The sequence below is a fragment of the Gopherus evgoodei genome, chromosome 8 (assembly GCF_007399415.2).
Source record: "Gopherus evgoodei ecotype Sinaloan lineage chromosome 8, rGopEvg1_v1.p, whole genome shotgun sequence".
Taxonomy (NCBI): Eukaryota; Metazoa; Chordata; order Testudines; family Testudinidae; genus Gopherus; species Gopherus evgoodei.
In genome coordinates this window covers 45,736,813-45,764,022 of record NC_044329.1, presented here as the reverse complement: position 1 = coordinate 45,764,022, position 27,210 = coordinate 45,736,813, and the positions used below count along the sequence as shown (strand labels likewise).

The 27,210-nt window shown below is 42.5% G+C and overlaps 1 protein-coding gene across 1 annotated transcript in view; it reads left to right on the top strand.

Moving 5' to 3' along the window:
* Positions 1-27,210, top strand: part of MTA1 (metastasis associated 1) — a 176,702-nt gene that overhangs the window by 55,677 nt on the left and 93,815 nt on the right. The window contains 3 exon segments of the mRNA XM_030572101.1: positions 5,278-5,371; positions 20,899-21,025; positions 21,196-21,259. Coding sequence (XP_030427961.1) covers positions 5,278-5,371; positions 20,899-21,025; positions 21,196-21,259 — 285 coding nt within the window.

Below are 27,210 nucleotides of genomic sequence, written 5' to 3'. Positions count from 1 at the left end.
AGTGGTCAGGAGCTGTTCAACTACAGGCTGAGCAAGTGCAGGATGGTGGTAGAATGTGCATTTGGCCGTTTAAAGGCGCGCTGGCGCACATTACTGACTCGCTCAGACCTCAGCCAAACCAGTGTCCCCTTTGTTATTGCTGCTTGCTGTGTGCTCCACAATCTCTGTGAGAGTAAGGGGGAGACCTTCATGGTGGGGTGGGAGTCTGAGGCAAATTACCTTGCTGCTGATTATGTGCAGCCAGACACCAGGGCGATTAGAAGAGCACACCAGGAAGCGGTGTGCATCAGAGAAGTTTTTGAAAAAGAGTTTCATCATGGGCCAGGGTACGGTGTGACTGCTGTGTTTGTTTCCCCTTCATGAACGCCCTTCCTTTATTGACTCCTTCCCTGTAAGCAACCCACCCTCCCCCTTCAATTACAGCTTGCTTAAGGAAATAAAGTCACTATCATTTAAAAATCATGTATTCATTATTAAAAAGTAATTATAAAAAGAGGCAGAGAAATGACAAGGTATCCCGGGTGTGGTTTGGGAGGAGCATAGGAGGGAAGGAAAAGGCCATTAAATACATTTCAATGTAATGACAGCCTTTTGGTTGGACTGTCCACTGGGGTGGAGTGGGCGGGTGCACGAAGCCTTCCCCCACGCGTTCTTACACGTCTGGGTGAGGAAGATATGGAACATGGTGAGTGGTGAGGGTGGTTACACAGGGGCTGCAGCGGCACTCTGTGACCCCGCTGCTCTTCCTGAAGATCCACCAGACGTCGGAGGATGTCAGTTTGATCATGCAGCAGCTCCAGCGTTGCATCCCGCCACCGTTGATCTTCCTGCCTACACCTCTGATCTTCCTGCTGCCACCTCTCATCTCGAGCGTCTCTCCTATCCTCATGTTGGTCCCTCCTGTCCTCACGTTCACTGGCATCTTTCCTGTACGTTGCTACCACGTCCTTCCAGTCATTCAGATGAGCTCCTTCATTGTGGGTTACTTCCATGATTTCCGAGAACATTTCGTCTCGGGTCTTCTTTTTCCTCCGCCTTATCTGAGAGAGCCTTTGAGATGGAGTAGGGAGGCTTGAAAAATGTGCAGCTGCATGAGGGAGGGAAAAAAGGGAGAGAAGTATTTAAAAAGATACGTTTTACAGAACAATGGTTAAACCCTTTCACAGTGAACAACACTATTCACCTTATATAGCACATGTGATTTCACTACAGGGTCGCATTTTGCATCTTAATATTGAGTGCCTGCGGCTCTGGTGTTACAGATCTCACAGACGCAGGTCCGGACATCACAATTCAGCTTGCATGCGGACATGGTAAGACATTGTCTTTCGGCTTCTCCAGCCTTCATATACACAGTGCCCTCTGATGTTTCTTCCTGTTAACATGCAGCAGCAGAAGCCAATCGCCCCATCCAATTCTCTAGGATGATTGCTTTACCTCTCCCCCCACCGCTTGGCTGGTATCATGGAAGATCACTGCTAGCCAAATGCAAAAAAGCTTAGCGCTATCCTTCCTCCCCTCCCCCTGCTTGGCTACGTGCAATTAAGGATTTCTTTTAAGCAACAGCCCAGTAGGAAAATGTCCATCTCTGTCCCCTTAATTAATTTCCTGACTTTCAACCAGGTTACCATGAACGATATCACTCTGCTGAGGATAACAGAGCGAGAAAGAACGAATGTTTCTTGAATGCCAGCAATCACCGGGACCATACGCAGCTACGCTTTGTCATGCAATGATACCCGATTACTTGCTACATGCATGGCATGGTAAAGTGTCCTACCATGGTGGACGGAACAAGGCTGCCTTGCCCAGAAACCTTCTGCAAAGGCTTTTGGAGTACCTCCAGGAGCACTTGATGGAGATGTCCCTGGAGGATTTCTGCTCCATCCCCAGACATGTTAACAAACTTTTCCAGTAACTTTACTGGCCGCGAATGCATCCCAAGCCCTCATGGCAAATCAATCATTAAAAAACGCTTGCTTTTAAACCATGTTTTATATTTACAAAGGTACACTCACCAGAGGTTGCTTCCATGGCTTCACTGTCTGGGCTAGTGGCTTGGGAGGGTTGGGAGGGTAATTCTGTCTGAGTCACAAAAAGCTCCTGGCTGTTGGGGCTAACGGAGTGCTGTGTGCTCGCTGCAAGGTCGTCGTCCTCTTCTTCCTCCTCCTCCTCCTCATCTTCCCCCTCCGTAGAATCCTCAGCCATGGTTGAGATTACAAACCCCACCTCGGAATCCACGGACAGGGGTGGGGTAGTGGTAGCGCAGCCCCCTAAAATTGCATGCAGCTCAGCGTAGAAGCAGCATGTTTTCAGCCCTGCCCCGGACCTTCCATTTGCTGCTTTGGTTTTCTGGTAGGCTTGTCTGAGCTCCTTAACTTTCACTCTGCACTGCACTGCACTGAGTCCCTGGTGTAGCCTTTGGCCCTCATAGCCTTGGAAATTTTTTCAAATATTTTTTCATTTCGTCTTTTGGAACCGAGTTCTGTTAGCACTGAATCCTCTCCCCATATAGCGATCGGATCCAGTACCTCCCGTGAGGTCCATGCTGGAGCTCTTTTTCGATTCTCAGGAGACTGCATTGCTACCTGTGCTGATGAGCTCTGTGTGGTCACCTGTGCTGATCACAGCTCCACGCTGGCCAAACAGGAAATGAAATTCAAAAGTTCAAGGGGCTTTTCCTGTATACCTGGCCAGTGCATCCGAGTTCAGACTGCTGTCCAGAGCGGTCACAGTGGTGCACTGTGGGATACCACCTGGAGGCCAATACCGTTGATTTGCGGCCACACTAACCTTAATCTGATGTGGTTATACCGATTTTAGCGCTACTCCTCTCTTCGGGGAGGAGTACAGAAACCTATTTAAAGAGCCCTTTATATCGATATAAAGGGCCTTGTAGTGTGGACAGGTACAGCGTTAAATCGGTTTAACGCTGCTAAAATTGGTTTAAACGTGTAGTGTAGACCAGGCCTCAGTTGTGAACACACTAATGTACAGGCAGCTGACAGTGTGAACGCAGCAGCAGTTTCCCTTCAGCACTTTCTGAGCTGTGCTGTAACTGCCAATGTAGACATACTCAAAGGTAGACTTGTTTGTGTTGCGGCAATATCGATGTCTGAATCTTTCCTCTGGAATGGTCAGGGAACTAAATTTCTGGGAGATGCATATAGCAAGTCATAATCCCTATCAAGATGAGAGGTATTTTCTCCACTACTATGAACTCTTACTTTCCTCAGAAAAAGAGGTGTGTCAGGATTCTTGAGATCTTAATGGCTCCAGACCAAGTGTGGTATTTGGATCTATTGGCAGTTTCCTAGGAAACTTTCCTCCTTTCTCCCTGTCTTACAAAGAAGGTCAAATTCTCAACCCAGATCTAGAAATCTACCATCTTGTGGCTTGGATTATGGGTCCTCACATTTTCAGAATAATCCAAAATTGTTAAATATTTAAGATAAACTTGGTAAAAGTCTTGAAGCCTTGCACCAGAGAGCTGTATGCCTCTGGTTGGGATCATTTGTGCTTGTGCAAATAAGAGTTGTCTTGATGTTTCTAATTCTAGATCATTTGATACAATTAAAGATCTTGATTGTTGTCCTTCACCATGAAGGTTTTAGTAGCTACATTATATATTGGCCTTATATTTTCTTGTGCAGGGAATGGCACTCCTCATTCACCTTTGGTTTTCTGGGTGGGCTTTTACATCTCTGTTTCTCAAACTGCCAGTCTAAGCAGCCTTGAGATTTAAATCTAGATCTTGCAGAACTCATCAATGCACTGCTCTGGGATACTGTAGCTTAAGTTTTTTTTTTTGTTTTCTTCATTCAGGCATTTTGGGGAGAAGTCTACAAGAGAATTGAGATCTCAGAGTTCATGCAAATAAGCTTGCTCGCATACATTTATCTGTTTGTTACGAACAGAAATATACAGTCAGCTTCAAAAATGGTTAGGTATATTACTTTATTTTAAGAACAACAAAAGAGACACACACACACAAACTAATCCTTTTTCATATAGTTAAGTATCAGGGGGTAGCTGTGTTAGTCTGGGTTAAAAGCAGCGAAGAGTCCTGTGGCAACTTATAAACTAACAGACGTTTTGCATGCATCCGACGAAGTGAGTATTCACCCAGCAAAGTTCATGCGACAAAATGTCTGTTAGTCTGTAAGGTGCCACAGGACTCTTTGCTGCTTTCATATAGTTGTCGTCATTGACAAAAATGTTGCTGCCTGTTGCATTTTTATTGTTGCTCTTTTTGGAACTTCCCTTGAGCTACTTATTCTTCAGGTGGGAGAACCTTGCGCATGTGATATTAACTTGGCAGATTCTTTCTATCCCTTCAAACTCCAAAGGGACAGAGAAGGGGAACCTTTTGAAGTTTTTTATCTTTGCAACTTTTTTTTATTGTACTTTTTTGAGACATTAACTTCTGACAATGACTTAGATTGGCTAACCTTTTTCTTTTTTGTGAGGGGGGGGTGTTGCTTTTGTTTCCCACTAGATTAGGAATTGACTGGAAAGTTGTAGGATTAGTAAATTATTCTCTCGGGCGGTGAGCAATCCCCAGTGTGCGGCTGGTTTGCTCTCCTACTGAAACTGCTGCTCTGAGACGTAGGCATGACAATTCTGCAGGAGAAGCAGAATTACAAAGAAAAAAACAGATTCTGATCTCCTTACTCCTGTTGAATAGTACCTGACACCACTTGGATCAGTTTTAGAGTAAATGGAACACTTGTGGAATAAGGTTCTACTGCATTTGAGACAGGATCAAAATCTGATCCTGTGTAGGTTTTTTTTCTTCATTACTGTATGAGGTCATCCAGTCCATTTGGCTAAATCCTTGCTTAATTTACAGATGAGGTTAATTAAAATCACCTGCCTCAGGCAATCATGATAAATGGGTGTGAGGTCAGGAAGGAGTTTCCTGCTGGCATCCTTTGTGTACAGCTCAGTCTAATTTCTCAGAAGCCTTTTGAGATCTTATTGTTCTTCCTCTGTATCATCCAGTATAGACCATGATTGAGAACAAGAAATGGAGATTTAGAACAATGGTCTGTTCTGGTATGGTAACTTCTATTTTTCCATATTGTAGAACTGCAGAACATTTGCTTAGTGTTTCATTTTCTATAGAAATGCATTCTATTCGTAGCAGGGCTCATGTATTTGATTGGAGTACTTATAGCTAAAATTTCTAAATACTTTAATGGATTTCTATTTCAGTAGTTTGAGATCCAGGTTTTTATTTATGCCGAAGAATAATTTTTCTACTCACTGTTACAGACGGCCAATGGAAATGTGGAAGCAAAGGTGGTGTGTTTCTACAGAAGAAGGGATATATCGAGTACACTTATTGTATTGGCTGACAAACATGCAAGTAAGCTTGTTTATTTTAAAATATTATTGATTATAATTTCTACGGTTGGATGAAGTGGTGATACATGCATCTTTAAAATAGCATCTTAGAGCTAGGTTAATTTAAATTTATGATCCCCATCCTAAGCAACTAAGTAGTATCCAACAATTAATTGTATCATTTGGTTGGCTGAGTTCTGACCTTTTTTATTTAAGAAACAAAGGCCTGTTGAACAGTCAATTGACTGGATGTCATTTGGTTGTCACAGGTGTGTGTGTGTGTGTGTGTGTGTGTGTATGAATGAGAGCACATTTATTATTACATTGAAAACATTTGAGGAAAATTATACCAACTATTAAGGTGAGCTATTATCAACTATAAACTGTCATTAACTGATCACTGTCCTTATAGTGTGTATGGTAACGCTCATTGTTTCATGGTGTGTGTGTGTGTGAGAGAGAGAGAGAGAATCTTCCTACTGTATTTTCCACTACATGCATCCGATGAAGTGGGCTGTAGCCCACAAAAACTTTTACTCAAATAAATTTGTTAGTCTCTAAGGTCCACAAGTACTCCTGTTCTTTTTACCAACTATTAAGTTGCTTGGGAAAGGGAAATATACTTCTGACATTTAAACAACAACAACTGGTCATACTTTGTTTGCCAATCACTGAAATCTGAAAACATTAAAAAATGGCCTGTTAGTTTTCTATCAGAAATTGTTTCTTTGACAGGTTTAAAAAATTAGTTAAAATTGTGAATATCATCAAATTTGCCTTTGAGCATGTTTAGTACAACTTCTAAAAGATAGTGTTCTGGGGACATCCCACCATTATGCAATATCTTGAATTTATGGTCTCTGTTAGGAGGTTAATAATTTCCCAGCTGGATGGAGGTCTGAAGAGAGCTAGCTACTGCTTAGTGATTTGAACACTGTAATAATTCTGTTTAAAAATAGATGAGGATTTTTAGTTTCATGATTAAGCATTGGCACTTTCTGACATTTCAAAGTGTTTTTTTTTGTCCATGCAACCTTCACTTGGCGTCCCTTGAGTGTGTGCCTTATGACAATCTTTAACTGCATGCTCACAAACTATTCTTCAGTATGCTATGCCATAGTTTTTCCCTTCAGCCTTCTAACTACACATATATCATTTTGTAGTACTGTATGCTCATCTGTTTATAACAGAGTTTCATAGGCAGAATGTGTGGCATATCTACTTACCTGGAGAGAAGTTAATTTAAAAAGAAAATAAGATACCCAGCGCAGCAATGGAGCTTAGTTACATGTGTAGTTTCTTCTAGTATCATGTTACTCTGCATATTCCAGAGAGATACTCCTTTTCTTTTTTTAAATAAAAATGACAAGAAAAGTAGTTAAACTGTGGCTGAAGTGTTTGCGTAATTGGGAGAAGCTTATACATAGGTTTTCCTTAAATTACAATATAAAATCTTTCAATATCTATGCTAGTTGTCACTATTATCTGTCTTTAAATATTCTATTACTGTTTTATAATATAAGATACTAAACACTGAAATGTGCATACATTTCAATGTCATCTAGTGAGAAATTTTCACTTGTGCATATATTAACTATCAGATCAATAGAGTACAAATTCTGTGCGCTTGTTAGAGAAACAGTTTAACAATATTTTAACATGCCTTTTTCCCCAGTATGTGATGTCTCCTGTGAATTTCTCTAAAATAGCATAAATATAGATATGGAAATTACAGATTAGCTAGCCATCTACTTAAGTCCTTGGTCAAACAAGAAATAACAAAAACGTTTACTAGTAATAAAAATCTGACTTCCTTCCAAAACAGCTGAAATACTACAATGGGTGGGTGCTTTTTAGGTGAATTAAAATTTTAGGACTGAGATGCAATACTTTATTGTGAAGGGGTACCTCTGTCTCTAAAGGAGGAAAAATTATCTGTTTAATGACATGAGTACTGACAAAAGTATTAAAATATGTACCTTACAGATCCATCATCTTCCTAGTAATGATGAAGCCAAAAATCTGGGTACTACACTTCTGAATACTGCTATCATGTCATTGGAAAGACCCAGTAAAACTAGACGTGGGCATGCTCTCTGCCTTCAAAATAGCTTTTTTCATGTTGTTTGTAACAGGTTTGAATGAAATGAAATCTGTTCTGTACTCATACAATTACATCTCGGTCCATGTATTCGTATGTACTGATATGAGATTTGTCTGTTTTAGGTCGGGGTCCACAACCTTTCAGAAGTGGTGTGCCGAGTCTTCATTTATTCACTCTAATTTAAGGTTTCATGTGCCAGTAATACATTTTAACATTTCTAGAAGGTCTCTTTCTATAAGTCTATAATATATAACTAAACTATTGTTATATGTAAAGTAAATAAGGTTTTTAAAATGTTTAAGAAGCGCCATTTAAAATTAAATTAAAATGCAGAGCCCCCCGGACCAGTGGCCAGGACCTGGACCGTTTGAGTGCCACTGAAAATCAAGTCGTGTGCTGCCTCTGGCATGCGTGCCATCGGTTGCCTACTCCTGTTTAGGTGATTTTGGGGGCGGGGAGGGGCACAATCTGTAGTTTTACTGATTGTTTCTCTAGTGCCAGAGCTGTTCCATTGTTGAGGAATGCTGAAGTTTAATACAAACCTCCCTGCAGACAAACTAAATATGGTGACTCACTAACATGTGTCTCAGTTCAATACGTTAGTAAATGAAGTAACAAGAATTGTTGAAACTTTGAGGATGAAGATGAGAAATCTTGCTGTTAGCCACCATTAGCCATTCTTTGAACCTGCAAGTACAGATTTTTTTTTCTTTTTCAAATGAAATGAACAATTTTGATCCAAATGGAAACTAGAGCTTTGCTTTACTTTCATAGCTATTTGGAAGACTGTCATGAAGATCCAACTATAGAGCAGTGCTAGTAATGGAAACATCACAGCAACAGAGACAATATTTGTCAGTTTAGATTTCCTTTTCTACAGTTGTTCTGTGTTGTGTTATTTTGGTAGAGGCACCCCAGTTCATCTCCTCCCTCCTCCCCCCCAGTCCTCTTTGTGTGGCTTCAATTATTCCTTTTAAAAAGTAAAAATATGCTTGTGATGAGCAATCAATACTTTCTAAATCATTTATAATCAAAATATTGTGTTAGAAAAGACTATAAATAGCCTGCCTGTTGTAATGAAATTACTCCTAATTTCCTACAAAAATTCTAATGCAAATACTTGATGATCAGAGAGAATCAACATTGTCACTGATTTCTGAGTTGATTGCATAATGATCCCTTTTCATAAAGTGTCCTGCTGCCTCCTTTTGTTGCATTCGCAGTAGATGTACATATCTGCATCACTGATCTTTTAACTGCCTTTGTTCAGCTGATTAATGAAGCTGTGTGACTGCAGTCCCTTCTGGATTCAATCAGTCTTGTAATTTCTAAGTGTAAGTCTGCTATTGACCTCCTAATGATATAACTATGAAAAAGAAACTAATAATGGGCAAATATGTCAAACTCAAATGTTGTGCAATTTAGGAAAAGTCTTTTATCTATTTCTCACTTAAAATTGAGGAATGGAGAGAAAAATGATATTTAAGTAAATAGGAGTAAAATAAAATTTTCAGTATAATCCATCAGATACTTGAAACTGCAGAAACTTAAAGAAAGGTACAGGGGTTTTAGTTTGCAGCCACTTTCCAAGAGGAGAAGTGACATGCCTTCTGCAATGAGGTTTATGTTTGTTCCTAATGTATAGAATATGATTTCTATGTCTGAACTGCAAACTTAAGGTTTTTTTTACCATCTGATGTGAAACTTGTCTGGGGTTGTGGTTGAATGATGATGATTGCTATATCTTTTCTCACATTTTCCATTCTTTAGATTCCATAATCACTTCATAAATTATTCAGAGGAATTGCTTGAAATGTAGCTGCCTTAGGGGTGGAACACAATTCCTGTTTAACAGGTCTACAGCAGAACTGCACAACAGTTTGGGACAGGAAACAAAGAATAAATACTGTATTCAATTGATATTGCAGGTAGAATGTAGGAAGTCAGAACACATGTCTGTTTTATGTAATTTACTTTGCTGGTCTCCTCAGCAAAGATTGTGTGCCACAACTATCAGACTAGGAGGAAAACGCTTAAAGCAATAAAGCAGTAGGGAGAATGTATGAATTTTTCATTTACTGGAACATTTCCAAACAATTGTAAAAGACCCTCTCCTCCTAACCATATCAACTTCTTCTTTTGCCATTGGTAACAGTGGTCACAGAACCAATGCTTCATTAGTTTGTCCCAGTTCATAAAAATAAATAAATAGTTGTTAGTAGTATAGAATCATAGAAGATTGGAGTTGGAAGAGACCTCAGGAGGTCATCTAGTCCAACCCCCTGCTCAAAGCAGGACCAACACCAACTAAATCATCCCAGCCAGGGCTTTGTCAAGCAGGGCCTTAAAAACCTTTAAGGATGGAGATTCCACCGCCTCCCTAGGTAACCCATTCCAGTGCTTCACCACCCTCGTAGTGAAATAGTGTTTCCTAATATCCAACCTAGACCGTCCTCACTGCCATTTGAGACCATTGCTTCTTGTTTTGTCATCTGATACCACTGAGAACAGCCAAGCTCCATCCTCTTTGGAACCCCCCTTCATGTAGTTGTAGGCTGCTATCAAATCCTCCCTCACTCTTCTCTTCTGCAGACTAAACAAGCCCGGTTCCCTTAGCCTTACCTCGTAAGTCATGTGCTCCAGCCCCCTGATCATTTTCGTTGCCCTCCGCTGGACTCTCTCCAATTTGTCCACATCCTTTCTATAGTGAGGGGGCCAAAACTGGATACAGTACTCCAGATGTGGCCTCACCAGTGCTAAATAGAGGGGAATAATCACTTCCCTCGATCTGCTGGCAATGCTCCTATTAATGCAACCAGGAGCGGCTCCAGGCCCCAGCACACCAAGCGCGTGCTTGGGGCAGCAAGCCACTGGGGCGCTCTGCTGGTAGCCGCGAGGGCGGCAGGCAGGCTGCCTTCGGCAGCTTGCCTGCGGAGGGACCAGCGGACTCTCCTCAGGCAAGCCGTCGCAGACAGCCTGCCTGCAGTGCTTGGGGCGGCAAAATGCCTAGAGCTGCCCCTGAATGCAGCCCAATATGCTGTTAGCCTTCTTGGTAACAAGGGCACACTGCTGACTCGTATCCAGCTTCTTGTCTGCTGTAATCCCCAGGTCCTTTTCTGCAGAACTGCTGCTTAGCCAATTGGTCCCCAGCCTGTAGCGGTGCATGGGATTCTTCCTTCCTAAGTACAGGACTCTGCACTTGTCCTTGTTGAACCTCATCAGATTTCTTTGGGCTCAATTCTCCAATTTGTCTAGGTCACTCTGGATCCTATCCCTACTCTCCAGCATATTTACCTCCCCCCCAGCTTAGTATCATCTGCAAACTTTCTGAGGATGCAATCCATCCCATCGTCCAGTTGAGTAGCTTGAGTAGTTCCTGGCAGTTGTGCTATCTGCTTTCAGCAGCTACTGTTCAGTTGTCAGGCCTACACAATGGTATATTCTGACATTTCAAAACTTATTTCTAGAAGCATCTTATAGCAGGAAGATGTGATTATCAGACCAATGTGTTAGGTGCTTGAGGTTTGCTTGCCTGAGGAAGTTGCTAAGTCTGTGTGGTTTCTATACCAGCAGCGAGTGTGAATATGTTTTGAGTATAGCCTCATGAATGAGATCTTAGTCCACTCTACCTCCCCAAAGTTTGGAAGTGCCTGGATCATCGGTTTATTTCATCTGAAACAAAATCTAAAATGAGATTTTTGGTTTCATAATTACTAGGAAGAACTTGAATCTATCTCTTGGGGAAATTCCCAGAATTCTGAGTTAGATTAGTGTGTCTCTCTTCCTGAATTAACATGGAAATTGCCATATGTCAAGCCTGATTCCCTTCTCTGGCACTTTGAGTGCAGAAGGTGGGGGCCTACAAGGACTCTAAAAGTTAATACTTGCCGTTCCAGGTTTGTATTAAATTCCCAAGATTACAGGTTTTCTCTGACCTTGGATTGGTAGATGCTGCCTCCACCCAAATGCAGAACCCCTTTGAGAGACCAGAAAGGCTCATTTGGGAAAGGGGGTGGGAAAGGAAATCAGCTGTGCCACCAGCTCATTAAACATGTGCACAAATCTCTTGAGACAAATTCAATTCTGTTCTTAAAGGTAAATTTTATAATAAAAAATAAAATACATTTGGGAACTTAGGCATTTGCTAGATTTAAAAAAAACCAAAAAACCTACAAGGATTAAGCATCAGGAATAACTTTCTTGAGGTCCACTTTAAAGGTTACAAGCAAAAGAAAAGCCCCTGCGGTTAGCACAGAAGAGTCCACAGGCGATAAAGAGATAAAAAGAGAAACTTAATTGCGTCTTCCTAGATATTTCCTGATCTACTTACATATCTGTGGTTTCAAATGAGTAGTTTCTAGGTATGATACTGATGATTTTTCAAACCTGGCCACAAGCTTCTTACAGCACGATTGCAGCCCTGTCTGCCTCTCCCTGGAGAACAACCAGAGACAGACAAAAGGGGAGTTGTTTCAATTTAGCCTTCCCCTTGGGTTTTCTGGTCAGGTGTCTACTCATTCCTTTTACCCATGCATAGTAGTAAGACTTTTTAAGCTTTTACAGGTAGAGCAATTAGAGAACAGCTACTAAGAAGGATTTTATAGCTACTGGCTGCCTGGATGTCCAATAAAGGGAGCTACCCCCTGTAACGAAGCAACCTTTGGTGGGACACTACTGAGTATCAATTCAGGACAAATTGCTTAGAACACGGCAGTTACATCCCAAGGCTGGGGGGGGTCCTTCACTACTGAGGCACACCAAACCAGCCAAACAAAGAGGACTTTTGGTTAGCCAGTGGGATAAAACCAGAGTCATACAAGCAATTCCCTTAGACACTCCACTTTCCCAGTATCACCACCAGCGCTGCTCCTTATGGCAGAGGTGGGTAAACTATGGCCCTTGGGCCACATCTGGTCTGTGGGACCCTCCTGCCTGCCCCCTGAGCTCCTGACCTGTGAGGCTAGCCCCCAGCCCCTCCCCCGCTGCTTCTCCTCCCCTGCAGCCTCACTGCACCACCGGCGCAATGCTCTGGGCGGCCAGGCAGCACAGCTGCAGAGTTGCGGCCTGACTGGGTTCTCTGTGCTGTGCGGTGGTGTGGCTGGCTCCAGCCCCTGCCCCAGCTGTGCCACTGGTGCTCCAGGCAGCACGGTAAGGGAGCAATGGAGGTTGGATAGAGGGCAAGGGAGTTTAGGATGGGGGTGTGGATAGGGATCGGGGCAGTCAGAGGGTGGGGAATGGGGGGTTGAATGGGTGCGGGGGTCCTGGGGGGCAGTCAAGAAGGAAGGGGGGTTGAATGGGGCAGTCAGGGGTAGGAGTTCTAGGGGAAGGGGCGGTTGGATGAGGCAGTGGTCCGGGGGGGCATTCAGGAATGAGAGGAGGGGTTGGATGGGGCGGTGGGGGGCAGTTGGAGTGGGCGTTCCGGGGAGAGGGGATGGGAGGGTTTATGGGGCAGGGGTCCTGGGCCATCGGGGGCAGGAAGTGGTGGGGGTGTGTGTGGATAGGGGGCAGGGGCCACGCCACGCCACGCCACGCCACGCCTGGCTGTTCGGGGAGGCATAGCCTCCCCTAACTGGTCCTCCATACAATTTCCAAAACCCGATGCAGCCCTCAGGCCAAAAAGTTTGCCCACCCCTACTTTATGGGGATGAATGGTTATGAAAACCAATACCCCAGTAAAAGAGAAAAGGTTCTCCCGATCCCAAAGGACCAAGCCCCAGATCCAGGTCATATACAATTCAGATCTTATCCACAACTCATGCTGTTGCCAGTCCTTTATTCATAAACCTTTAGATTCTAAAAAGAGAGAAAGATACAGAGGCGAGCTAAAATTAGTTAAATGGAATCAATTACATACAGTAATGGCAAGATTCTTGGTTCAGGCTTGTAGCAGTGATGGAATGAACTACAGGTTCAAATCAGTCCTTTGATCAGAGCTTCAGTTTGTAGCAAAGTGCCTCCAGAGGTAAGAAGCAGGATTGAAGATAAAATGGAGAAGATGCAGCTGTCTTTTATAGTCTCTTGCCGTGCAGCCTGTGCTTTCTTTGTTCTAGACAGAAGCTACCCAGCACATGGCTTGAAAGCCTTAGTCTTCTCCATAGGCATGTCCCTGTATGTCTTGCTGAGTCATAAGTTGTATCTGCCTTCTCTCAATGGGTCAGTTGTATAGCTGATGGTCCTTAATGGGCCATCTAGCAGGCCAGGCCGTGCTGAAACCAAACTGTCAGGGGTGTCACCCAGAAGCATAGCACAAGTTTGAAATACAGACAGGATACAGCCAATACTTATAACTTTAAATATACAAAAATGATAGCTGCATACAGATAGTATAATCATAACCAGCAAATTATAACCTTTTCATAGACACTTTACTTCACCTCCTTTTGTACAAGATTTGGTGCCACTATAGGACCTTCATTGCAACAATGATCTATGTGGTCATAGTTCATGTCAATAACATCATCCCCCCTTCATTTATCACATCATACTATATCAGAACACACTCCATCTATTCCAATATCCAGTCTGTGATAGTGGCTAATACCAGCTCCTTAAGAGGATATGCAAGAAACCCCATTATAGACCATTATAGAATAACACATTACCTGCCCATAGAGTAAACTCCCCCCCCCCCCCCAGTGAGGGTCACATGGAGAGTAGGGAGGACCAGATCTCCCTTTCCTCTGCAACAGGTTTCAGCTCATCCTGGGGGATTCCCCAGTGTTTTCAGGCCAGCTGGGAGATGTAATCCCTCCAGCATGTCCTGGGTTGGCTTCTGCCCCGTGGGACGTGCTCACTATAGTTCCAACGGAAGCTTCCCTGGGGCATCCTTATCAGGTGCCCAAACCACTGCAGCTGGCTCCTCTCGATCCCAAGAAGTCACGGTTCTACTCCTAAAGCTCTCCTGAATAGTTGAGCTCCTCGCCCTGTCTCGAAATGTAAGCCTAGCTACCCTGTGTAGAAACCTCATTTCTGCTGCTTGTACCCATGATCTCGTCCTTTCAGTCATTACCCAAAGTTCATGATCCTAGGTCAGGATAGGGATGCTTCATCTGAGTAATCAGCTCTCGCTTCACCACCATGGATTGGTACTGCTGCTGCCACACCAATCTGCCAGTTGATTTCATGCTCCCGCTTCCCATCACTCGTGAACAAAACGCCTAGATACTTGAACTTGTCAACTAAGGGCAGCTGCTCTTCCCTGCTCCTGCCCAACCTGGAGAGAGCAGTTTACTTTCTTCTGGGAGCGGACTATGACCTCTGATCTGGAGCTGCAGATTCTCATCCCAGCTGCTTCACACTTAGCAGCAAAATGTTTGAGTGCACATCAGACACTGCAGTTTGAGGAAGCAAGAAGGGTAACATCATCTGGAAACAGCAGAGATGCCACCTCCGAGTCACCATATCGGATGGACTCCACAGCTTGGCTGCGCCTTGATATCCTGTCCATGAAAATCACAAACAGGAGTGAGGACAAGACACACCCTTGGTGGAGTCCAAGGCCCATCTTGAACGAACTCTACTTAATGCCAAGAATACAAACACAATTCTATTCCCGAGAATAGAGGGACTGGATAGCACGCAAAAGCGGCACCAGCACCTCATACTCTCACAGCACTTCCCACAAGACATCTCAGGGATCATGGTCATATGCTTTCTCCAGATCTTCAAAACAAAGGTGGATCAGATTTGCAAACTCCCACGTCCTCCCGAGTATCTTTGAGAGAGCAAAGAGCTGGTCATAAGCTCCTCTCCATCAGTCTGGCATACGTTTTCAGGCAGGCTGAGGAGTGTGATTTACCTGTAGTTGGAACACACCCTCTACTCTCCCTTTTTTAAAGACTGGGACCAGCACCCTAGGTTATCAGTCCAGAGGTACTGCACCCGCCTTCCACACAACATTAAAGAGACACATTAACTATGACACCCCAACATAATCTGGTGTTTTCAACATCTCCAGGCAAATCTTGTCAATCCCTGCTCCCTTACCGCTATGAAGGACCTAGGATCATGAACTTTGGGTAATGACATTTTACCACTCTATCAACGTCCAGCATCAGAAATAAATCCAATCTCGCCAGAGGTTTCTGGCACTGCATCCTTAAAGGGAGAGGGTACATGTCCATCGAGTTAAGTTCCTTAAAGTGCTCCTTCCATCTCTTGATGATCTCCTCAACTGAGGTTAGCGTTTCACCACCCTTGCTGAGTACAGTGTGAGCAATGTCCTGCCGACCCCTCCTAAGGCAACAAACTGTTTGGCAGAACACCTTTGAAGCCATACCGTAGTCATTCTCCATGGTCTCTCCAAATTCCTCCCAAGCCTGGGCTTTTGCTTCAACTACTACCACAACTGCAGCCCTCTTAGCCAGCCGGTACCTCTCAGCCATATTAGGAGTCCGGTTCGTGGGCATTGCTTGGAGCATTGATCTCCTTCAACTTGACAGCCTCTCTTACCACTGAAGTCCACCAGTGGATCCTAGGGTTGCCACCATGGCAGGTGCCAGCTGCTTGCTTCAGGCCACAGCTTTTCGTGGCTTCCTCAACAATTGAGGCCCTGAACATAGACCACTCAGATTCAATATCCAAGACCTCATCCGGAATGCAGAAGATGTTCTTCTGAAGGTGGGAATGGAAGTCCTTCCACCAGTTGTTCCCAGGGAACTCTCACTGATCGTTTGGGCCTCCCATGTCTGTCTGTCTCTGTCTGGGGACCTGTGCATCGGATCAAGCTTCCCACCAAGTGTTGATCGGTTGCCAGCTCTGCCCCTCTTCACCCGAATGTCCAGAACATATGGCCTTAGGTCCAACGCGATGACTATGAAGTCGATCATCAGTCTTCGGCCCAAAGTCCTCTGGTACCAAGTACTTTTATGAACAGCCTTATGTTCAAACATGGTATTCATTATGGAGAATCTATGACTAGATAAGAAGTCCAATAACAACTCGCCTCTCGGGTCCACACCAGGGAGGCCGTTCCTCCCAATCACTCCCCTCCTGGTATCTCCATCGTCCCCCACATGAGTGTTGAGGTCCCCCAATAGAACTATGGCTTTAAAAAAAATTTAAAATTAAAATTAAAAAAAAAATCCTATGTAGTATAACTGATCTCAGTAGAGATTAAAAAACAAAATAACCACATGCTTACGCACCACTCAGGGTCTCATGCGATTTTTATAGGCTTATTAGACATGGAAAGACCTATTGGATTATCTAATCCATCTATGTAAATACAGCATTCTTCAGTATGTTTTCTAAAGTTTTTGTCCAGTCTGGTTATAAAAGTCACAAGTGATGGGGCTTCCAGAACTTCTCAGATTTCATAGGTTAATAGCACTGATTTAAATAGCTTTTTCCAGCTATCCAGCCTGCATTTTTTCTCTTATTTTATTATTTCCTCATCCTATTGTTCTTTCTTAAACTAAGACTATTTTGCTAAATTCCTCTTCTCCAAATATTATAGTCCTGCCTCCCTTTTTCTTATTGCTTAGCCAAAATTTGTATGTTAGCTCTTTTAATCTTTGAGTCCATCTTGTGCTTGCTTTTTGTATTTTTTCTGAGCTTTTTTCCAGTTGTTAATATTTTATAGTAATGTGACACCTAGAGTATAAAGGTGCTTAGCCCTTCCTCCCTCTCCGATTTTTATATACTCCACCATGCAATGATCCATATCGCATTGCAAGCTTGTCTCTCTCTCCTTTATAGTTACTATTACAGTGGCACTATACATATGTTTCATTTGCCACCCACTGCCTCTAGGTCTCTCAACTTTTTCCCTCCAATTGTATATCTGCATTTTCTAATTAATTTTCCCTACATATATTAGCTTTCACTTTTCCAAATTTATTGAGAACTTGGATAGAAGAAGTGACAGTCTCTGTATCTCACCGTATTATTTCTTTGTCTTCACTAGTGTTCAAGTTTCCTTCCAACATAGTAACTACAAACTTTTAATGCTCCAGTAATGATTCTTTTTCCAAATCATTAATACGGATGTTAAATAAAACTGGACCTAACAGAGATCCATGCAGAACCCCTTTGAGCACCTCCCTACGCTTGATATAGTGTATGTTCCTGTTCGTGTAAAGTGTTTGTTTTTAGTTTTCAGTCTGTGTTCCAATCCTAGATAAGAAATTAATTTTCAAGTAAGATTTTGTGTGACCATGTATCAAATGCTTGTTAAAATCCAAGTATATTGCATCTACTGTGTTCCATAGTCACTTAACTACCATAAAAGCAGTCAAAGATGTCTAAGATTTGTTCTTTAAAAGGCTATAATAGTGCCTTTTCCTCATTTAGTCATTCTATAGGGTGGTAATCCACTGTATTTATGTAACATCTGAGTAATTGAGCTGTGAGGGTGAAGCACGCACAGACTTCAAAGGTGAAATCTGCTTCCCAATCTGTGGCCAGGGACAGCCCCCAGTTCAGTTGCTGAGTCTTTCTTCATGTGCAGGGTGTGCAAAGGTACCTTTGTGTGGTCACTGAACCCATGGCCAACTGTGCACAACTTCAGTGTGATGCTGGTGGCTTTGTATTCACCGTTTGCTTATACTAGTACTGAATTCATCCTAGGTTCTTCTCTATGCTTTTATGTCTAAATTCATCAGGTTCATGCTTTTCAATATTAAAGGGGTCTCAGCAAGAGGGGCAAATATATTTGCATACAGCTCTTTTTTATTCTTCAGAGAGTTCCTACCCAATTTTCTGCTCAAAAGCTTTAGCAATTTTGTGTTGGGCTTTTCTTCATTGTTACCTTTTTATGAAGTCTTTCTTTGAAATGTACTGTATTGTGCCTTTTTATTTTGAAAGGCTGTACACAGCAGGGCAAGTGCAAAAGGAAATGCTTGCTTCACAGCCTCCATGTTACATTACAAAAATGAGCCAAACAAATAAAAAACTACTTGGATTAAGTTCTCGGTTGAAGATGAAGAAAATTGCAGTTTGAGATTAAATTTGTTTTGCTAGACTTCATTTTTGTGTGTTGTAGCTTTGATTGACAAATAGTGATTAATACACATTTTTAAAAAAGGTTTTCAAATACACTAGAGCAGTGGCTTTCAAACTTTTGTTCTGGCGACTCAGTTGAAGAAAATTTTTGATGCCTGAGACCCAACGGAGCTGCGGACGAGGGGCTTGGGGTGTGGGAGGGGCTCAGGACTGGGGCAGAGGATTCGGGTGTGAGGGTGAGAGCTGCAGGGTGGGGCCGGGAATGAGGTATTCAGGGTGTGGGAGGCGGCTGTGGGCTGGGGCTGGGGCAGGGTGTTGGAGGGGGTCAGGGCTCTAGGCTGGTGTTGCAGGCTCGGGGGTGGGGCCGAAGATAAGCGGTTTTGAGTGCAGGAGGGGGATCCAGATTTCGAGGGGCTCAGGGCTGTGACAGGGGATTGGGGCATAGGACTGGGGTGCGAGCTGACCTCTGGTGGCTCCCGGTCAGTGGCACAGCCAGGGTGCAGGGGCAGGCTTCCCGCCTTTCCTGGCACAGTGGACCATGCTGCGCCCCGGAAGCAGCCAGCAGCAGATCCTGCTCCTAGGCTGAGGTGTGCAAATGGCTCTTCTCCCGTTCTCCCCACCCCCCCCCCATTGGCTGGTTCCTGGACAATGGAAGCGTGGAGCTCAGGGCAGGGGCAGCACGTGGAGCCCAGTGCCTCCCCCGACCCTCCCCCCCATCTAGGAGCTGGACCTGCTTCTGGCCACTTCCGGAGCACAGCGCTGTGCTCCAGAACAGGTAGGGACTAGTCTGCCTTAGCCGGGCAGCACCACCAACGGGACTTTTAATGGCCTGGTTGACAGTGCTGACCAGAGCCGCCGCTACCCAGTCCCTTCCATTCCATGACCCAGTTCAAAAACCACTGCACTCGAGGCATTGAGAATTATTTTGAGCTCCTCAGCATAGCACGTCTGTCTCCAAACTCTTTAAAAGATGCCTTTTAGTATGAGGATACATTGCCTTTGAAAATTAGAATGGGAGGGTTTTCAATAGTCGGATTTCTTGTTTTCTAGACACACTCAAATGTAAGCATGATGGGGATTTTCCATGATTTCTTTTAATATCTTGTGTTCACTAGTTTTCAGACAGCTTGGCCTATGACTTACTGATGTGTTTATGGATTACTGCTGGTATATTGATAATGCGGGTCACCAGCCATTATATGAATTTTCTATTAAAACGGAGTTTACTTAAGTGAATAAATTGTGAAACCATACAACTGTGACACTCATGCAAATCCTGTGTTCCATTTCTTAGGAAAGTATTACAGTGTAAATCGGGGTGGGCAGACTTTTTGGCCTGAGGGCCACATTAGGGTTGCAAAATTGTATGGCGGGCCGCATAGTAAAGGCTGTTCCTCCCCAAACAGCCTGGCCCCTACCCCCATTTGACCCCTCCCACTTCCTGCCCACTGACTGCCCCCCTCAGAATCCTTAATCCGTCCAACACCAGCTCTTGTTTCAGAATGGTAAAACAAAGTGAAATAAACTGTGTCGAATTTGAGAAGCATGTGATTTTTGCTAGTCTCTTTAGCAGAATGGCCGGTTTAAAACCAAATTTGCAACTTAACATTTACAGAATTGAGATATTCCCTTTATATTACTTGGTTTGGGATAATTTTGAGGATTATAAATGACTAAAAATTTTGAGTGTGCAGTGTTTCTATACAGCAGTCAGATTTGTGCATGTAAATTCTAAGAGTAGGGAGGGATGGAGGAGTGTTTCTTGGCAACAACTGTTGGAGTAAGCAGCAGGCATAAGATTGCTCAACCTTTTTTTGTGAGTAGTAGTGTAAAGAGTTTTTTTATTATATATAAGATTTAACAGCTCAGTTTGCTACAATCCAAAAATTCTCCCATGACGAATGCAGGAGTTGATCTGAATTCCGTAGAGGGGAAAATTTCCTCTTTTGCAGCCTCTGATGATTGGATGCTGTGCCCTTTCATAAAGTAGTTTGACTCCAAATGCCGTATCTAACAAGTGAAAGATGATGTCACTAATGACAATGCCCTCTAGCAACCATTTCCCTTTGGGACATTGGATCCAGTTGTTTTGCAGATAAGTTATGTGTCAGCGTGGATGTAGTTTAGCATATAGATGTGAATTTGGGACAGTATATCTGTGGCACCAAAAAATTATGGATCAAAAAGTAAAATGGATCATGGGGTAGCACTGCCTGCTGTTGGATATTAGTAGTGCCATTACAGTAGCTGGGCATTTAGTTGGCATCTCCACACTTGTTCTGTGACTCTTAATGCTGTGGTTGGTGTGAGCTGCCTACTTCAATGGGCTGCAGTTCTTGGCTGCAGCAGTAAGAGACAAAGAAGAAAATGGCTTAGGTACCATGTATTGTGGTTATTTATGGTTTAATTGTGGTCTTGTGGCAATACATTCCGATTGGCTAAGAGGTACCATTTGCAATATGTGTGATATTAAGCTTTTTTTTTCCCCCTTGTGTAACTAGGGGAAATGGAAGAAGAAATGGAAAACCCAGAAATGGTTGATTTACCAGAGAAACAGAAGCATCAGCTAAGGCATCGAGAACTGTTTCTCTCACGACAGTTGGAATCTTTACCTGCCACGCACATAAGGTAATGACTTAATTCTTCTAGCACTGTTTAGTCAAGAAACAAACAGTACAATATTAGTCCAGTATTCATCCTGTGTAAGAATAAACTTTATGCAAAAGTTAGTAATGCCATTGTATATATCATAAGTTTAATATATTTTTTTCATAAAATGTGATTTCTTTCTTTTTTAGAGGCAAATGCAGCGTTACTCTGTTAAATGAGACAGAATCCCTTAAATCATATCTGGAACGGGAGGTATGAATCCATTTTGCGAATTGCAAAGCTTCACTGGGTTATTTTGCCACAGTTTAGTATTGGTGGCTTTCTGCAAGTAGCTCAATTATAAGGTTTTCTTCTTTTCTCATTTCTGAGATTCACTGGGTGTTGTCAGAGCCACTAAAAAACATAAAGGTAAATAAAATTGTCTGGTTCTGCAATATTCATTTGGCTGTAAATTTTTTTGTGGCTCTAGCAGGCAAAGCCTATTGTTTAAATATATATTTGTGACAACACTATAAAGAAAACCATACTTATTTTGTCAGCCCAGCAGTCTGAAAGTTCAAAGATTAAGATTCACCAGTTGACAGAATAAACTGAAATATGTAATAGAAGTTGCTGTTAGCAACCATTATAGTTGAGACTGCAAAACAGTTTGCCCTATTTTTGTAAGGTCATTTTCTATAACTGTCTACTGAGACTGAAATTTTGGTTGGTATCTTTTCAAAATTAAAAAATTTCTGGAAGATTAAATCAAATCTATTCTTGCGTTATAGGAAAATGAGGGGAAGACCCCCCCTTTTTTCCTCTAACCAATCTATTTTTAGTGCAACAGCATAACTGCTAAAGCATCAGACTTGAAGCTAGGATTAGACTTTCAGTGGTAGTGAGACTACTTCAAAATTTTTATCCATTCTCCTTAATGAGGAGCATGTGTTATAGTAAGCCTGGGAAAGAGAAAACAAAGATTGTCAACAATTGGAAAATTATTTGTGAACAAACTCAGTGGACATCTGCTGAAGTTTTAGCCAGGGCCAGCTCCAGGGTTTTTGCCGCCCCAAGCAGCAGAGGGATGTGGGGGGGGGAATCACGATTGGCAGTAGCTCCACCGTGCAGCTTTCTTCTTCTGCGGCAGGTCTTTCCCTCCGAGAGGGACCCGCCGCCGAATTGCCTCCGAAGAGCCTGACGTGCCGCCCCTTCCCCTTGGCTGCCCGAAGCACCTGCTTGCTGAGCTGGTGCCTGGAGCCAGCCCTGGTTTTAGCAAAGGTCATTGGAGCCTCATCTCTTCTGTGATATTAGTGCACATACTCTCCCTTTCTAGCCTGATGGATGCAAAGACAGTTTGTCATATTGTGCATACTGAAAAATTTATATTCTTATTTTTCTGATTTAAATGCACCTCTTACTATATTATTGATGCTGTAGAATATATACATCATAGGATATAGAAGCTATTTAAATTGTCTGAATTAACATTATATTGGAACCCTAGGCCTACATTTTTGATAGTGGCTCAATTTTTGGTTGACTGATTTTCAGGAAATGTTAAGCACCCATCCTCTGGATGTCAGGCCTACTAAAGATGTCTCCAACTGAACACCTAGAAATTGAGGCATCCCAAACCACTAGTATCTGCTTAAGATTTAGGCCTTGGTCCTTACTTTCTGGTACTTTTTGTGAATTTAAACTGTGCAGCCTTAATCTTATATTAACACATTTATGTGTGTTTAATTTTAGTTACAATTGACATCTCTGAGTTGCCCATTGGTATCAGCAATGTTGTTGGAATTTGACCTGACAGTCTGGGAGCTTCGTTTCAGAGATTATTAGCAAGTTTTTCTTAAATTTTATTTATATGGAGAAGTAAAAGTGAATTTTGTATGATAGTAGTATTACAAACGTCTGCAAGGGTGATGATGTCCTTTAAGCAGACTTAAATGTTACATGAGTATGAGACAGGAAAAATCTATTGATTGAAAACGTTATGGCAACAGCTGTTAACTTTTTTAAAAAACCAATACAGGTCTTGCAAATTGTAAACTGGAATCTGTTCCTTGATTAAGCTTCCTTATAAACACATTTCTAACCTACTTTAATACTTGTTTAATAGTCAGAAAATTAAATTGAATCTGATATTCATGTTTAAGATTTTTTTTAAAAAGTGATTTACTTGTTGAATATTCAATTTTCTTTTCAGAATGTTAAACTAGAAACATGGCGAGTCTCACCTAAGGCTGCCAAATGGACAGGGTGTCAAACAAGGCCTATTGAATTCAGAAAATGGTCACCAGCAGCAGGTAGCTGAGAAAATGCCAGTTGAAAGCACAAGCTTAGAAAGCCTAGTTAGTTTCATTATTTGATGATGATGATTCGTTGTTTAGTGCTCTTCATCCTACAGATCTTGACACTTTTCAAAGGAAAGAAGTATATTTATCCCCATTGTAGAGATGGGTAAATTGAGACAGAGGTGAACTAATGTGCCCCCAGTCATGCAGCAGTTCAGGTGCAAATCTGGGATTAGAACCCTGGTAACTTTCACTTTGAACTGTCAGAATTCTGGACTGAGTGATGTTGGCTATTTTTCAAACTAAGCAGGCATTTTGGAAAGAAACTTCACACTAAGAGGTTTCATGAAGGTGTTCTGTTACCACAGCAAGGACTTATTTTAGTGCTAACAAACTTAGTTGGCGTAGAAGATTGAGAGAAATGGAGAGTTTTAGAAAACATGTGGCACGTGGAGAGACCAATGAAAAGAAAGGGCTGAAGAGAATGGGAAGAAAAGGACACAATTGCCCTCCCATAAATTCATAATAGGTGGTGTAATACCTGCCTGTCTCTTTCAATCTCCTTACCCTTTTTTCCCCTCTCCCTGAAAATCACACTTACAATTTCAAACATGGCACTGAAAAAGGAAAAACAGTGTCCTAGAGATCTGGAATCTGGCCCCTGCACATGGTGCCTGCTCCCAGGAGAGGTGGAGTCAGACCCAGGACTGTGTACCTGGTAGTAAGTGAGACATACAGGCTAAACTTCTGGGGGAGGTCATGGGCAAAACAAAAGTGATCTTCTAGCAGAGGATTGCTTAGTTACCCCTTCCAGTGGAAGGTTTTGTTAAACTCCTTGGGGCAGGCTAGCACTGACACCACAGCTGGTTCAGATTGCATTTGGAAGAGGAGAAGAATAAGGAGGAAGCCAGGGGGAGAATCTGAATTTATTGTAGTCGCCCATCCCAAAGAGGTTTGGGATGGGAACACAAACCACTTACAAGGGTGGCAGAAGCGCTTAATCTAGTTTTTCCTCCTCCACTCCACATGTTTTATGTCCCCAACTATTTCATTGCCTTGCAAGCATGCGTCCAGCAGACTGGGAGAACTTTGTGCCATGGATGGCTGCCCAGGCTGCTTACTAGTCTGTGAATGGCCCTGAAAAGGAAAAATAAACTGTAGTATGTTTCAAATGTGTTTTAATTGAGCTGGCAAAATCCAATTACCAGACTGCCAAGGCAGTTAGCTGATTAGCATTTCTGACCTTAGATTAGTTGCTTCAAATTCCCAACTGACCAACATCTCTTGATTTCTGTATTTTCCTTAGAGAGATTGGGGGGAGGGGGAGAATATCTTCTTATTGGAGTAACTTTTGCTACTGAAAGAGGCATTCCTTCATGCTATATGCAAGCTTGAAAGCTTGTGTCTTTCACCAACTGAAGTTGGTCCAGTAAAAGATCCTCAGACCGATACAGCCACAATAACATTGCATACAGCCACAATAACATTGCAAACAACAAAATATTTTCCTGTCCATGTCAGCCATTTTTTTTTCTGACCATTTCTCTTTCCCTACTTTTTCTGTAAAATCCTTTGGCTTTGGTCTTTGGCTACTGTTACTGACAAATTAGGGTGGGGTCAGGGTCAGAAAGGAACATACAGAACACATGTCCCACACCTCATTTTCTTCATAGTTCAGTTCTAATTTCAGCAATCCATTTTGATTTTTTCTAAACATGTTGAGCATAAATGATATTTTATATATTTTTAATTTTCTCTTCTCTTCCTTTCAAGCAGTGTTGTGAAAGAGGTGTATACAGTTTTTACAGCTAAAATGAGCACAGACTTTGTGAAAGGACTATGCCATTTCCTATGTAGGTTTCAGTGTAACTTTTTCCAGCATTTTGACTCTTCTGGTGATGGTCTAATGTGACTTCCACCACCAGGTGGTGAGGAGAGTCTAGTTGGCCTTTTGAGGTTACGGAACTTTCAGCTTCCCTGGAGTATTCTTTGCATTTGGACTCTAGTAAGAATGAGACTACATTGCTACAAACTTAATTCCATAGGAGTAGTTTTTTGAAAAGCCTGTTTAAAGAGCAGCATACAGCAGAACTTGTGTTTTCCCTAGTAGTGTCTTGGAGGAAAGATGGCAGGGGCTTTGCACCACCACTTGGGGCAACAGGCTCCCTTGCACCTTGCTCAAGGATCCCAGGTGTCCATCTTCCTTCTAATGGCTGAGAGGAGGACCATAAGTCAGTCAAGACAATTTTCAGTATTTGAGATCTTTATGTCGATGAATCTGCTACTAAACTTAAGAAAAACAGAACTTGGCATATTTCTTTTGGGAACAAGGATGAGAACAGTAGAGAGGATTGGGTTTTTCTTCCTAAACAGAAATGGAAAGATTTTATGTTTTTAAATATAAATTTGTTTGGAAGTTTCAGTAAGTAAATATCTACATTCTCTAGCCAACGAAATGTACAGTAGCCAACTTATTGTTACAGGGAAAGGAATGTAGAAGTTACAACCGAACAGTAAAAATGCAAATCCCACATGACAAACCATTTTTTCCAAGGCTAAAGTTTTTAAAAATGGATGCTTGGAGTTGGCTCCTGGATCAGAGATCTGATCCTCTAAAGTGGTGAACACCCAAATTCTACCTATAGAAGTCACGGGAGGCGATGGTTACAAGGCACGTCAGAAAATCTGTGAGTTTATTTAGATGCTGAAATATACAGCAGCTAGAAGCCTTTAGATTCCAGTTTTTGAAAATCTTGACTGAAGAGACTTTATAAATCAGAACTGAAGTCTGTGTTGTAATAGAATTCTGCATGTACATTCTGCCTATGCCCTACTGCTGACATGTGCCCTCTTTCCCTTATTGGCAGGGGTGGAGGGTAGGTGGCAGAAAAGGTGGCAGAACCATCTCACTCTAGCAGAGAGTTCATCTGCACAAGCAGTATTCTTCACTGGCCATCTCACTGCTTTAAGGAGTGGACTGGAGTATCTGGCCTCCTGAGCTGATAGCATGACATGCTACATTGCTTTGCTTGTGTATTTGCTGGACAATCTGCATGAGAATGATGACTGTTACACTAATATACGAAAAAAGAACAGGAGTACTTGTGGCACCTTAGAGACTAAAATTTATTTCAGCATAAGCTTTTGTGGGCTACAGCTCACTTGTTTGGATGCATGGAATGGAACACACAGACAGGAGATATTTATACATACAGAGAACATGAAAAGGTACTCCTGTCTGTTTGTTCCATTCTATGCATCTGAAGAAGTGAGCTGTAGCCCACGAAAGCGTATGCTGAAATAAATTTTAGTCTCTAAAGTGCCACAAGTATTCCTGTTCTTTTTGCGGATACAGACTAACACGGCTGCTACTCTGAAACTAGATATACTGCAGCCTTAGAGATGGATACTCTGAGACTAAAACACAAATAAAACACTCGCATTTGTAATACTGAGACATGCAAAACAAACCCCTCCTTTACTTTTGTTTTGTGACAATACTGACTTAATAACTGACAAGATGTTGAGCCTAATTCTCATCAGCACTAAAGCTGCCTTGCATGGCTCTGGCATCAATTACATTTACACCCACACTGCGGCCCCTTTATACTGTCAGAGTGATGTAAAGTGCCATGGGCGTGCATGAGAATTAGGCCCAATATTTTCATTCAGATTCATATAGGCCTTGCTCCAATGACTATTCAAGTCCAATGGGAAGGTTCCCATTTTCATGAATGGGGCTTAGGATCAGGCCTTTAAGCACCATGCTCCATACTGTGCAGGACACAAAATAAGACTATTAACAGGCTTGAAGAGTTCAATCTAAAGTGGAAATAGGATGGGTGCTCCCTCTGCTGCAGGAGATCAGGATGGACTCTTTCCTTGCTATCCAGACTATTCAAAAGTTTAAAGTTCTTGGATTTG